The sequence below is a fragment of the Schistocerca serialis genome, chromosome 6 (assembly GCF_023864345.2).
Source record: "Schistocerca serialis cubense isolate TAMUIC-IGC-003099 chromosome 6, iqSchSeri2.2, whole genome shotgun sequence".
NCBI classification, from domain to species: Eukaryota; Metazoa; Arthropoda; class Insecta; order Orthoptera; family Acrididae; genus Schistocerca; species Schistocerca serialis.
In genome coordinates this window covers 95,185,011-95,197,694 of record NC_064643.1, presented here as the reverse complement: position 1 = coordinate 95,197,694, position 12,684 = coordinate 95,185,011, and the positions used below count along the sequence as shown (strand labels likewise).

General features: G+C 43.7%; 1 protein-coding gene across 1 annotated transcript in view; it reads left to right on the top strand.

The window, feature by feature from the left end:
- The window catches only part of LOC126484657 (uncharacterized), a 327,587-nt gene extending 317,446 nt beyond the window's left edge, over positions 1 to 10,141 (top strand). Inside the window, exon 4 of the mRNA XM_050108248.1 lies at positions 8,256 to 10,141. Coding sequence (XP_049964205.1) covers positions 8,256 to 8,421 — 166 coding nt within the window. The 3' untranslated portion in view covers positions 8,422 to 10,141. The remainder of the gene's footprint in view (positions 1 to 8,255) is intronic.
- The last annotated feature ends 2,543 nt before the right edge of the window (positions 10,142 to 12,684 follow it).

Sequence of the window (12,684 nt, the reverse complement as noted above, 5' to 3'; positions counted from 1 at the left end):
GAGAGAGTGAACGGACCCACCGACAAGACGACTTGCTTTCCACCCGACCAGTAATCAAGGAACTCCAAAGCCGAAACGTAAAAGGTGTAGCCGCCCGCAATCAGGTATGCAGAAGCTATCATAACTACACACACGTGTTGGACAGCGACAACACGGTGAGGAAAGGACACTGCCTGAATTTTACGTCAGTGGCCAGGGCAGGTAACCAGAACGCTAACGGCCACAAGGCAGAAAATTCCGCTGGTGCACTTGGACTTCAAATAACGAAGATACAGTAAAACTCCACCGGATGGTGGCCAAACTTTCACTAACTCGAACACTCGCTGTTGCTCACAGGAATAACCCCAACAGCCAACCATGAAAACCAACGGCACAATGTGAACATACTGGCTTCGGTAATTAAATTACCACTCAACTTTGATGTCCTGGGTCGGTGAGCCACGAACCTTGTAGCAACCGGAACAGCTCTCACACACTCCGACACTGCGTAGAGACTGCCAGCGGGCCCGGCCCACAGCGCCGTGCAGAGATTTCCTGGCTGATCCACACCAACCGACCGACTGCCACACATCAGCACGGAGACAGCAGTAAAATAACTGAGCAGTCGACATCACAAGCTACACACAGTTTCACGAACACTTGCACGAAGGACTAGACAATATTAACCGCAGCGACTGCGCAATAACGAGGACGAACCAAGAGTCGGCACACGCAGGCGACCCATAAGCGATCACCGGCCAACATCCATGTCGTCCGACAAGACGACCAACCAAATTTGTCCGCACTCGAGTGATGTGTATCGGCAACCGTCGGGCGAGTCATGGCTGTGGACCTCACTGCAGCCGCGCCCCGACTGAACTTCTGCCGCGTCCTGAGTCAAACACCGCCAGGCCCGAAGTGCACTGCTAGCGCCTCCCAACTCACTGGCAGATCCTAACTAACGCCAAACACACGACAATCGGGAAGGAATAGCAGTCAGCAAAGATAATACGCCAGGGCTTATATCGATAAGCGCCGCTGCTGCCTCTCACAGGCACGCAAGGCGGCAACTCTGTGACGCCAGTAATTGAAATTAACATAACGAGGTGGTGGTACAGTAAAAACAGGTTGTCAAATGAGATATGGCACGAACAGGAGCCACGCGCGTCTCAGACACATCATTTAACTTGTCGGTTCAAAAATGTTCAAATGTGTGTGAAATCATATGGGACTTAACTGCTAAGGTCATCAGTCCCTAAGCTTACACACTACATAACCTAAACTATCCTAAGGACAAACACACACACCCATGCCCGAGGGAGGACTCGAACCTCCGCCGGGATCAGCCGCACAGTTCATGACTGCAGCGCCTTAGAACGCTCGGCTAATCCCGCGCGACTGCCTTGTCGGTGATTTAGGAGTATGCAGTGTGGGAAATTTAATGTACTGTGCTACGAGCTCTGGGTCGAGTCCAAGTGAGTTCGCTTGACAGACATGGGTACACCATTCCGTGCTTCTGGCTTGGTGCATAAGTTCGAAGCGTTTTTCCATAAGTGTAATAAACACTACAGATACACACAACAGAGTCTTTAGTCATCAATAATATATTCTCCTTCACTAATTACAACACTGTGCCCACGCTGAGGTAACTTTCCGATTCCGCGATTGTAGAAATAATGTTTTTGAGACAAAGAACTCGTCGAGCAATGTCCGGGGCGCATTTTGGTTCGGAAGCGACGTTCAAATGTTCAGATGTGTGTGAATTCCTAAGGGACCAAACTGCTGAGGTCATCCGTCCCTAGACTTACACACTTCTTAAACTAATCTATGCTAAGAACAACACACACACACGCATGCCCAAGGGAGGACTCGAACCTCCGGCGGGAGTTGACACGCAATCCGTGACATGGCGCCTCCAACCGCGTGGCCACCCCACGCGGCAAGCGAAGTTCCTTGAAGGTTATCCAATAGATAGGTGAAAATCTGAGGGCACAAGATCAGGTGAATAAGGTAGGTGCAGAATGACTTTCCACTCAAACTCCTGTAGAGTGTTTCTTGTCAATCTAGCAGAATGTGGGCGGGCGTTGTTGTGGAGTAGCACCACTTCTCGCTATTTTCCTTGTCATTGTTCTTGGATTGCGTCTGCAAGACCTCTCAGTTGTTGACAACAAATATCCGTAGGAATTCATGAGTTTGGGGAGTGTCCATTACAATGCACGCTGAGTCCTGGAGACATATGAGCAAGAATTAGAAACAAAGTGAAAAATGTAAAAAGAAGTACTTTATTGGTAGTTAACTTGACGAAGTGCTGTCTTATTAGGCCGATATCACTCGCACACCAATCATAAATTTTCAAAAAAGACATGAATTGTGATAATCTTGTTTCTGATGATACTCGAGAAACAGTTGTTTTGTGATGTTATACATAGGAAAGCTGAACAGCTTTGGAATTTTGTTTTGGTTTTGTGCTTGCAGCCAACGTTCTTCCACCTCATCCTTTTTTTTTTTTTTTTTGTCTCAACAGTCATTTCTTGAAGATGGCCTACAGGGAGCGAGATTGTGAGGCAACACTCTTCGCTCTTTAGGAGTTGAGTCCTCTTCTTCTTCAGTTAGTTATTCCTTTTGGCCACTTATAGAGCGAATCGGGGAAGATGGCGGTCGCGGCATGCTGCCTACCTGCTCGTGTTGCTTCACTGCGTCAAGGGAGCGCAGCGGTCAGCGGTCCACTGCTTTCTTGAACACAAGTCCCGTGGCGCAGACAGCAGGTGCAGTTGCAATGGACGGTTTTCGTCTTTGAAGGCAAATGTACAAAGATTTACGCTCTAAAATAATCGCAGCTATATTTTAGAACAACAATATTGATTTGTACACATTTTACCGATTCTAACAGCGTGTTTGTCATGTACTATTTGTCTTGAACTGAGTGTGCGTCCATTTACTTCCAGTTTGCTGCCGTAATGGAACATCTACTTTAACCTGCATCTCACACTCATACCTGGGAAAGACGTATTTTCTTTAGGACAAGATTATAGAGAAACATCGAAATGGAAACAACGTTCTGGCAACTCACACTCCTAGTGAATCTGTAGCCGTAGAAATTGCACCCAACGAAAGTGTTGCAGCCAAGCAGGGACCTCTACCTCGCCTGAAAAGATTGCACCTATACCAATTTTGGAAACACCAGAGAAAAGGAGTTAGAAAAATGCATCCCTGTTGACAGACCAGGGAAAGCTACAAAGCTTGAAAGCAGCGAGACAAATAAAGATTGACACAAAAAGAATCAAATTATTAAACTACCAAAGGAAGGAGAAAAATAAAATTGAATACTGGGGACAATGACAGTGTTGTATATAAATGAAACTACCAGAAAAAAACAGACGGTAAGTGAACTGCGTTCAGTGAATGTAAATATCAACCGTAGAACGATCAGTAACTGCAATACAGACTTTTATTTTGTATTACCTGACAGTAAAATATACACACATCAAAAAAGTTTTGCATCACCCCAGTTCCCAGAACTCATGAAGATAGACGTTGACTGTGGATATTGTATCACAGACGCAGTCCCTTTGACTGTTCAGAGATGTCACTAAACCCGCCCAAAGATGTAAACAACCTTGGATGAGCAGCGCCTACTAGACGGAGGGGGTCCGACAGCCGATCATTTCCAGTCATTCCACCAGGAAGGAGGTACGTGGCTCATGTTGTCTGTAGTTCAACCATGCCTAGACAGTCAATACCGCGGTTCGATCGCGTCCACATTGTCACTTTGTGCCAGGAATGGCTCTCAACTGCTGAAGTGTCCAGGCGTCTCAGGGTGAACCAAAGCGATGTTGTTCGGACATGGAGGAGATACAGAGAGACAGGAACTGTCGATGACATGCCTCGCTCAGGCTTCCCGAGGGCTACTATTGCAGTGGATGACCGCTACCTACGGATTATGGCTCGGAGGAACCTTGACAGCAACGCCACCATTTTGAATAGTGCTTTTTGTGCAGTCACAGGACGTCGTGTAACGACTCAAATTGTGCATAGGCTTCATGATGCCCAACTTCACCCCCGACGTCCATGGCGAGGTCCATCTTTGCAACCAAGACACCATGCAGTGTGGTACAGATCGGCCCAACAACATGCCGAATGGACCTCTCAGGATTGGCATCACATTTCCTTCAGCGATGAGTGTCGCATATGCCTTCAACCAGACAATCATCGGAGACATGTTTGGAGGCAACCCGGTCAGCCTGAGCGCCTTAGACAGACTGTCCAGCGAGTGCAGCAAGGTGGAGGTTCCCTGCTGTTTTGGGGTGGCATTGTGTGGGGACGACGTAGGACGCTGTTGCTCATAGAACTCGCCGTAACGGCTGTACGATACGTGAATGCCATCCTCCGACTAATAGTGCAGCCATATCGGCAGCATATTGGCAAGGCGTTCGTCTTCATGGACGGCAGTTTGCGCCCCCATCGTGTAAATGACTTCCTTCAGGATAACGAAATCGCTCGACTAGAGTGGTCAGCATGTTCTCTAGATATGAACCCTATCGATCATGCCTGGGATAGATTGAAAAGGGCTGTTAATGAACGACGTGACCCACCAACCACTCTGAGCGATCTGCGCCGAATCGCCGTTGAGGAGTGGGATACTGGTGGATAGTATACCACGACGAATACAGACATGCATCAATGGAAGAGGACGTGCTACTGGGTACTAGAGGTACCAGTGTGTACAACAATCTGGACCACCACCTCTGAAGGTCTCGCTGTATGGTGGTACAAAATGCAATGTGTGGTTTTTCATGAGCAATAAAAAGGGCGGAAGTGATGTTTATGTTGATCTCTTTTCCAATTATCTGTACAGTTCCGGAACTCTCGGAACCGAGGTGATGCAAAACTTTTTTTGATGTATGTATAATACAATTGGTGATGGCATGAAATTTACTTTGCCACCTAATCCTGCTCCTCAGGGTGAGATGCCTAGTAGTCGAACCTGTATTTAAAAAAAAAAAATCTGCTCGACATGAAATTTATTATTCTATCGCGTACATCGGTTTTCAGTCTGAAGAAACCTTGCCAACATGTGTGATTAATTCTGTTTTGAAAATTTCAAAATTTCCGTCATAATTTCGCTTAGAAGCCAAAAGTATGTCATCTCCCCCGACGTGTTATAACAAATGTTCTGCATTCTTTGTTTGAAATAAAGATACTGCAGGTTACTGTTCTTTGGCTTACCATTCTTAATTCGGTGAATCCTGTACTGAATCTAACTATTTGCGGTTCCCAGATCTATGATGTGCGAAATAATTTTTCAGTCCTCTTTCTGATTCTGGTGAAAATCCTGTAAAAAATTCATAATCCTGTCGATCAGGTCTACGCCACCCATGTTTTTATTGTACTGCTGGACGGGGAACTTGGATGTATCCCGCATCGTTCTTCAACCATCTGGTACATTGGTGCATACATTCCTTTCCGATCTTGCTCGATGCAGTTATGGCTGGGTTTTAGTCATACTAATTTACAATAGAAATTAGTTTCCTCTCACTGTCTGGTCAACATATCCATGTCCTTGATTTGCAAGAATCTTAGCCTTCTAGTAGAGGGACTGTTCTTCTTATTCATGACTTTATTGTTGTTCCAGGAGACGACTGTGCTTACAAAAAATAATAATAAGTGCCAGTTAGTGTCATTTACCAACAATCACAACAAGAAATGTATTGAAAATTAGTGAACAGAGTCACCGCTGATGCCTAGGAATCAGTGCTCGAAAATGTGGCAATAAGTCCCACCGTCCATTACAGTGGACAGTACTATTTTGTAACCGTAATTAAAGAAAACTTACTGCGCCGAAAAAACATAAAAACAACATATGCAGATATTGTCTACAACAAGTACATATTTTCGTAAAATAAGTTTCGAAAACTACACAGTAATGAAGTTCCTGCCATCAAAGCTGTTACCTGTCGCCAAGTGATCGTAGTGACCATTTCTCCCGACAGATAGCTGCACCGTACACTCCGTTCAAATGGAATACGGGTATTACGACGGAAAATGCAGAATCTTTGGTAGTAAGACAGATAACTCAATGTTCACTGCCATGACATCAAGACTCAGGAGGATATTTCCGACACACTGTGACTATAACTAAAGGAGCAAATTAGCATTTTACGATGTCAATAGCACATCGAGGAAGTTCTGAAACAAACGTATTACGCAGTATTTTGATAGTTACTGCTATGAACTATTTAACCTAAACGAAAATTCACAGAAAAACGGACAAAAGTGAACCACCATAAAGTAGTAAATTGAACATTTTCTTCTACACTGCCTTTATTGTTTTGAATCGTACTCCAACAGTAATCGGTAAATGTAGAAGGCACTCATTCTCATTCATACCGTCTTTCAGCGTCAGGTAGCTTGTATGAAACGTTTCACCATATTCATCCGATGGATCACCGTTACAGATGATTTCATTATGCCAAGTTTGGTGTGGAGTGCTGCAAGTTATATATCTTCACCAGATACCAGGTTTTTACAATGAATCTCATAACACTTTTTAGTCAATTTGGTGGTTCTTCGGGCATTTTATTTCCATTGTGCGACAGAACACCCTTGAAACTTGTTTTCGACGCAACTAAAAGAAGCCTATACTCTGGTCAGTAGTATTAAAATAGCACTAACTATATCTTGTTCCTAAATTTGAAATTACCGTGGCAAATATTTTGAAAATCATACACATTCATAGCAGGAATGGGACTGTTGCAAAACAGCAAAAATTGGTAACCGACTCGTGTATTAAGTCCTTGGCGGTGGTTCAGTAATCTTTGGAAGTCGAACCCGCATTGTTAAATTTTTGGTTTACTTTATACAGAACAGAAGCAAACGTCTTTGAAGTACCCAATACTCTCTCTCTCTCTCTCTCTCTCTCTCTCTCTCTCTCTCTCTCTCTCTCTTCGACCTTCTCCACTTTTTCCCGAGAGCCTTCATGGCATTTCGTACAGTAACAGACGACTCAGAAATGTTCAGTCGATTTTCTACAGTACCAGCTGCCATCCTTTTCTGAAACGTGCAGATGTTAGCCAGATATTTACCTACGATATCGGTGAATTGTAACATAGTTATTTACATGGTTTTTTTAGTACCTCTTCGAGCGTTCATTGAATGCTTTCCATGTACGCCGGCCGCTGTGGACGAGCGGTTCTAGGCGCTTCAGTCCGGAACCGCGCTGCTGCTACGGTCGCAGGTTCGAATCCTGCCTCGAGCATGGATGTGTATGATGTCCTTATGTTTGTTAGGTTTAAGTAGTTCTAAGTCTAGCTGACTGATCACCTCACATGTTAAGTCCCATAGTGGTCAGCACTATTTGAACCATTTTGAGCTGCTAGAAAGACGTGTTCCGCCGTGTAACTTTAAAATATTTGCTTACACTGAGAATACATCCCAGTTGTAATGTATTTGTAATGAAATTTTTAAACCCTTAAACATCTGAGAGGGCAGCTAAGCAACAGGTATCCTTAGGTTCAAACTCTGCACCACTATGGACTCCAATGGCACGGTATTCCACACAGTCCGTGTAGAGAACCTAAGCAGAAATTTCGTGTACAAGTCTACCGCACCAGTCGCTGCAAGCTATTCAGATTCATGTATGTGTGAGTACATGCGAGAATACTATGAAGGGTAAATTTGTCGTAATAGCCGGATTACAGCCGGGGATAGCAGCTATGCCATCCCCTCTGCCTTGCTGAATCATCCATGGGATGTGCAACACTAACTGTACTAAAAATACCCGCTGTTGTGTACTTTATTCTTGTTGCTCTTAAGTTCACCCCGTTTTTTCAGCTTACTATATTTTTGCTTTATTCATCCCAAATGAATGGCATCCTTGTAAAAAAAACAAAAAAAAACATGGGACATCGTACTGTGCATTCACAACATCCTGAACAGTGGCTTCCTAGTTGTAGATTGGCAGAAGTCGATCGCTTTCAGCCTGCTAATGTTCGGTGTCACACTGCTGCGTATCATAGCCGTTATGAAGTTTATGAAGTGATTGTTGTGCCGTTCTCTGACAAACCTGTAAACATACGTGAAGTGCTAATACTGCCTGACGAAAGCATCGCCCCTTCCCCAAGCACCGCCCCTCCCTCCTCGACAGTCCATTTATTGGGAGCCAATGGCCGGAGTTTGCTTCCTCCATTACCTGCACTCCCTGAGAATTGGGTCAGGACGTTGTGAACAAACTACACACCGGCTGCGAGCCTGACTGGAGTGTGGTATCGTGTCTGCAGGAGGATGCTGGTGTCGGAGGCTGCGCCCGTGTGGTGGGCGCTGGTGCTGTATGCGGCGCTCCTGCTGATGCTGAGCCCATGCGTGCTGCTCGTGCTGGTGTGCCTGCCCCACCTGCCACTGCTGCTGCTGCGGCGCGTCCTCTTCATCCCCATGGAGGCCGTCTGAGGTGGCGACAGCCCAGTGACCAGCCAGCGAGCCAGTCAACTCCTACCTGCTGCTGCTGCCACGCCAATGTCTGCTGCTGGTGGTTGTGTACAGCAGAAGAACATCCTCTTCATCACTGTGGAGGCTGTCTTGAGTGATGAGGACCACCTGTCCAGCGAACCAACCACTGCAGCAAACCAACTCCCTGCTGCTTCAGATGGTGGGCCCATGTGTACAGCTGGTGCTCTTCTGCCAGCAGCATCTGTTACTGCTACAGTTCTTCATCCCAATAGTGCCAGTCTGAGATGATGGGACATAATTCCAACCATCCAGCCAATCTAGTCCTACCTGTTGCTGTTGTTCCTCCTTGTGTTCATATGCTAGCCACAGTCATTTATGCTGAAATACGTCCTGTTCATTCCCATAGTGGCTGCCTAGTATGATGAGAACCAACTGCAGAACTAGCCAACCACTCAACACCTACCTGATGCTTCTGATTTTGATCCCTAGTGTGGAGTTGGTGTTCGTCTGTCAGCCCCAACTGCTGCTATAGAAGTGCACTCTCTTCATCCCCATGGAGCCCATCTGAGATGACGGGACAGCCATGGGACTGACCAACCAGCCAGTCAACTCCTACCTGCTGCTGTTGATAATAGTGCTCAAGTACCAGCCCCAGTTGTCACGGCTCCAGTTCATCCACTTCATTGTCATTGTGGCTGTCAAGGAACGACGTGCCCAGTCATTCAAATACTTAGCACTAATCTGTGCTTCTGATGCTGAGCCTATGTGTGGAGCTGCTGCTTGTCTGCCAGACCCACCTGACACTGCTGGAATGCATCCTCTTCATCCCCACAGAGTTAGTCTGAGATGATGGGAGAGTGATGGGACAAACCGCCAGATGACCAACTTCTACCTGCTGCAGATGATACTGATGCTCATGTGCCAGCCACACCTGTTGCTACTGCAGGTCATTCTCTGCAGACCCAAGGCAGCAGCCTAAGATGATAAGAAGCACTTGCTGAAGCAGGCAACCACTCAATGCCTACCAGTTGTTTCTGATGCTGAAACCATGCGTGCTGCTGGAGATCATTTGACCGCCTCACTTGTTGTTGCTGAAGTACGTCCAATTCATCTCCATGGAGCCTGTCTGAGATCCACAGACCCATCCAGCCAACAACAAAATGCCTAACTCCTGCCTTTGCTGTCACTGATTCTCCTGTGACAGCCTCATGTGTTGCCACTGCAGTACATCCTCTTCATACCCATGGCAGTTAAGATGATGAGAACTGTGCGCCCAGCCAACCAACCACTCAGACCCCGTGTATGTGCTGAGCACTAGCATGTAGCTGTCGCTCATGTAGCTGCTCGAATTTTTGCTGTTAAAGTGCATCCTCTTTGTCCCCTTGCAGCCAACCTCAGCTCCAACCTGCAGTGTGTGTGAAGTCGCTAAGTGATTCTTCCAGGGACTATGCCATTCTCTACTGCTGTAGCATGTCAGTTCTGTGTGTCTGAGTGGACCGCCATATAGTGTAGCTCTCAGTGCAGAACTCTATGTTGTTACGGGCAGTGAGTAAGCCAAGCTAGCCCTGGGAGTTATACCAGGTTCCCATTAATAACCATTGTCGTTATAATATTATCAATACACTGTCTGCTCAGAAAGTATATATTGTAGACTTGCTATAATTGTGTTCATAAATGAGCAATAACTTTTGTATATTTAATTAAATTGTATGTTTTTCAATTTTACTATCTGAATTATTATATTACTATTATTTATTTTGTGACCATCACCACCATAATGAAGTTCTCTTTAGCACCATAACCACCACTACCATCTCGTTATTTCTTCACTTCAGATGGATGGCAGGGTGTAGTGGCTTGTTGGCTTCGTACTGAGCATAAATAATTTAGTGTCCTAATTTTGATACCGTCACACTGGAGAATGTAATACAGCTGTCTTATTGAATCCTCTATAATAATGAGAACTACTCGCGAACGACTTGTAGCAATAGTAGCTAAGGTAAGTAGCTAAGGTAAGTAAAAGAACTGGGTAAGTATTGCAATAGGTGTATTTATGTGGATGAGGCAGAATACTTTGGTACATCCATATTTATTACAAAAATAACAATATAGTAATGCAATGGAACAAGTAAGAGAGAAGCTATTAAAGCACTGTGAGGCTGAGGGCTCTGCTGGGCCTCATCCTGTTTTGTGAATCCCAAAGACAAATTGTAATGTTTAAAAATATTATGTTTAGTAATACATTTATGTCATCATATAATTTTACATAACGTCCATTCCATTATGGTGCCGGAGACGTTCTCGAGGTAGTGACGAAAGTGTTACCTGACTAATGAAACTCTGACCGAAAAACCACCGTGAATACGTAAAACTTTCGTTGAAATGAAAGTTCACATAAAACACAGTCTGAATAAGTGAAACAAAAACCGTCGTAATGACGATTAAACGTAGTTCATTAGTACTGGAGTAAAGCCAGCAACCTCTTGTTTGGCAGAAACTGGTGCACCAGTAATTTTCCACGCTTATTCTGCTAACACTTCGCGTAAATACCACAAAGGCGTGACATGGTTGAGTATACTCGCAAATAGAAGAGTAACCCAATTACTGGAAAATATATACTTCGATACAGGGTAAGACAAAGATAAGAAGAAGCTTGTATTATACGAATACTATAAGAAATCTGCAGAAAGTAAATGACGTAAAAAGAAATTATATAGCTAAGTTGAATCAGTTTCTGTATTTAACCATTACTATAAAAAATTAACTACTGAGCTAGTTTCCATGAGTGAAATGTTGTTCGAAGTAAGTAATTGTGGTTTTAAGGATCGTGCAACAAACAATACGTGTATTAGGATATAACAATGAGAAGTCAAACAACTTTGGCAAAATAATCTACATTTGGTACTTAAATTTACGTCGAAACGAATTATGTAAAGAAAGAGAGAGTATTCAAACAAATTGTAACTTTTTGTTTTGGATTCACAGTCTCTAAATTCTCGATAAAAGAGAAGATGGTCCCTAGAAGGCTGTAATGTAGACGATCTTTTACTTAAATTGTGCGATTGTTTATTTTCGACAACCTGTCATTTTCAAGCACATGTGTAATATTACATATAACTGGCAAATTATTTTTCGGTGCACATAAAAGTAGACTGTGTTCCATCCTTACACTGCAAATGGATCCACTTTAACGTGATAGCTTTAAACATCGTATTGGAACTCTGCTCCAAATACTCCACAAGGAGCAAGTTTCCAATAATACGCTCAAAGTTGTCATGTTAATTTGGACCCATTCGCATTGTAAGGATGGAACATAGTTTACTTCTTACCTCCTGTAGTGAAAAATAATTTGAGAGTTACTTACAGTCGCCAGTCTAACAAAAGTAGTTCCAACAAAATTTGTTGTTAAAGTTACTTACAAGAGATAAACCTCAGGAATCGGAAACGAACATAGTAGAAGCGTTTAACAATGTAGAGTGTCACAAATTTGCCTACTGTCTAATATTAGTGCAACAAATGGCTTTACATTAATGCACACTAATCACTTTAGTGTGTAATGAGAAATGACAATTGCACTAAATCACCTAGCTGAGGCAAAGCACTATCCAGCAGGATATGGAGTGGTCCTGAAACTGTACTTGTTTTAATAAGTATTTTTGGAATAATTAGCAAGCAATTGCATTAACTACCACCAACACCAATACAGTTGTTGCTTGCTGATGAGCTTCTGCACAGCACGGATCATGATTTGCACGTGGAGGTCCTGAATGCATTACAGCTTAGACTGAGTAATTCAAATCAAACTTTATAAGGTACACAAATCTCAAGAATAAATGCACAAACATTTAACGAACTTTCACCGCTAACATGCTGATACACTGACTACAGCATGGGGTAAATCTTAAACAGTTCTTTGTTATAACTTTCTGACTAAACTAAACATTCAGAAATAATCACTGGAAGCATTGTACAATTGGCGCAGGTGTTTAGACCGTTATACTTAGCACTCTGTTTTGAAATCACCGTGTCTCTTCAGAACTGTTCTGTTTTGTGAAATACTTTGAGATTATCTCTTTCTGTAGAATTTTAAGTGAAATTGTCTTTTGCTAGTAAACGAACTAGTGATCTTTAACTACCACTTGAAGCACTTTAAACAAAATGCCTACTCCAGATCTAAAATAATTGCTGCAAAGAATTTAACACTTCTTTAAATGATTTCAACTATTTATCTCATCACCTTCACTTTATTTTGAAGTGCAGACT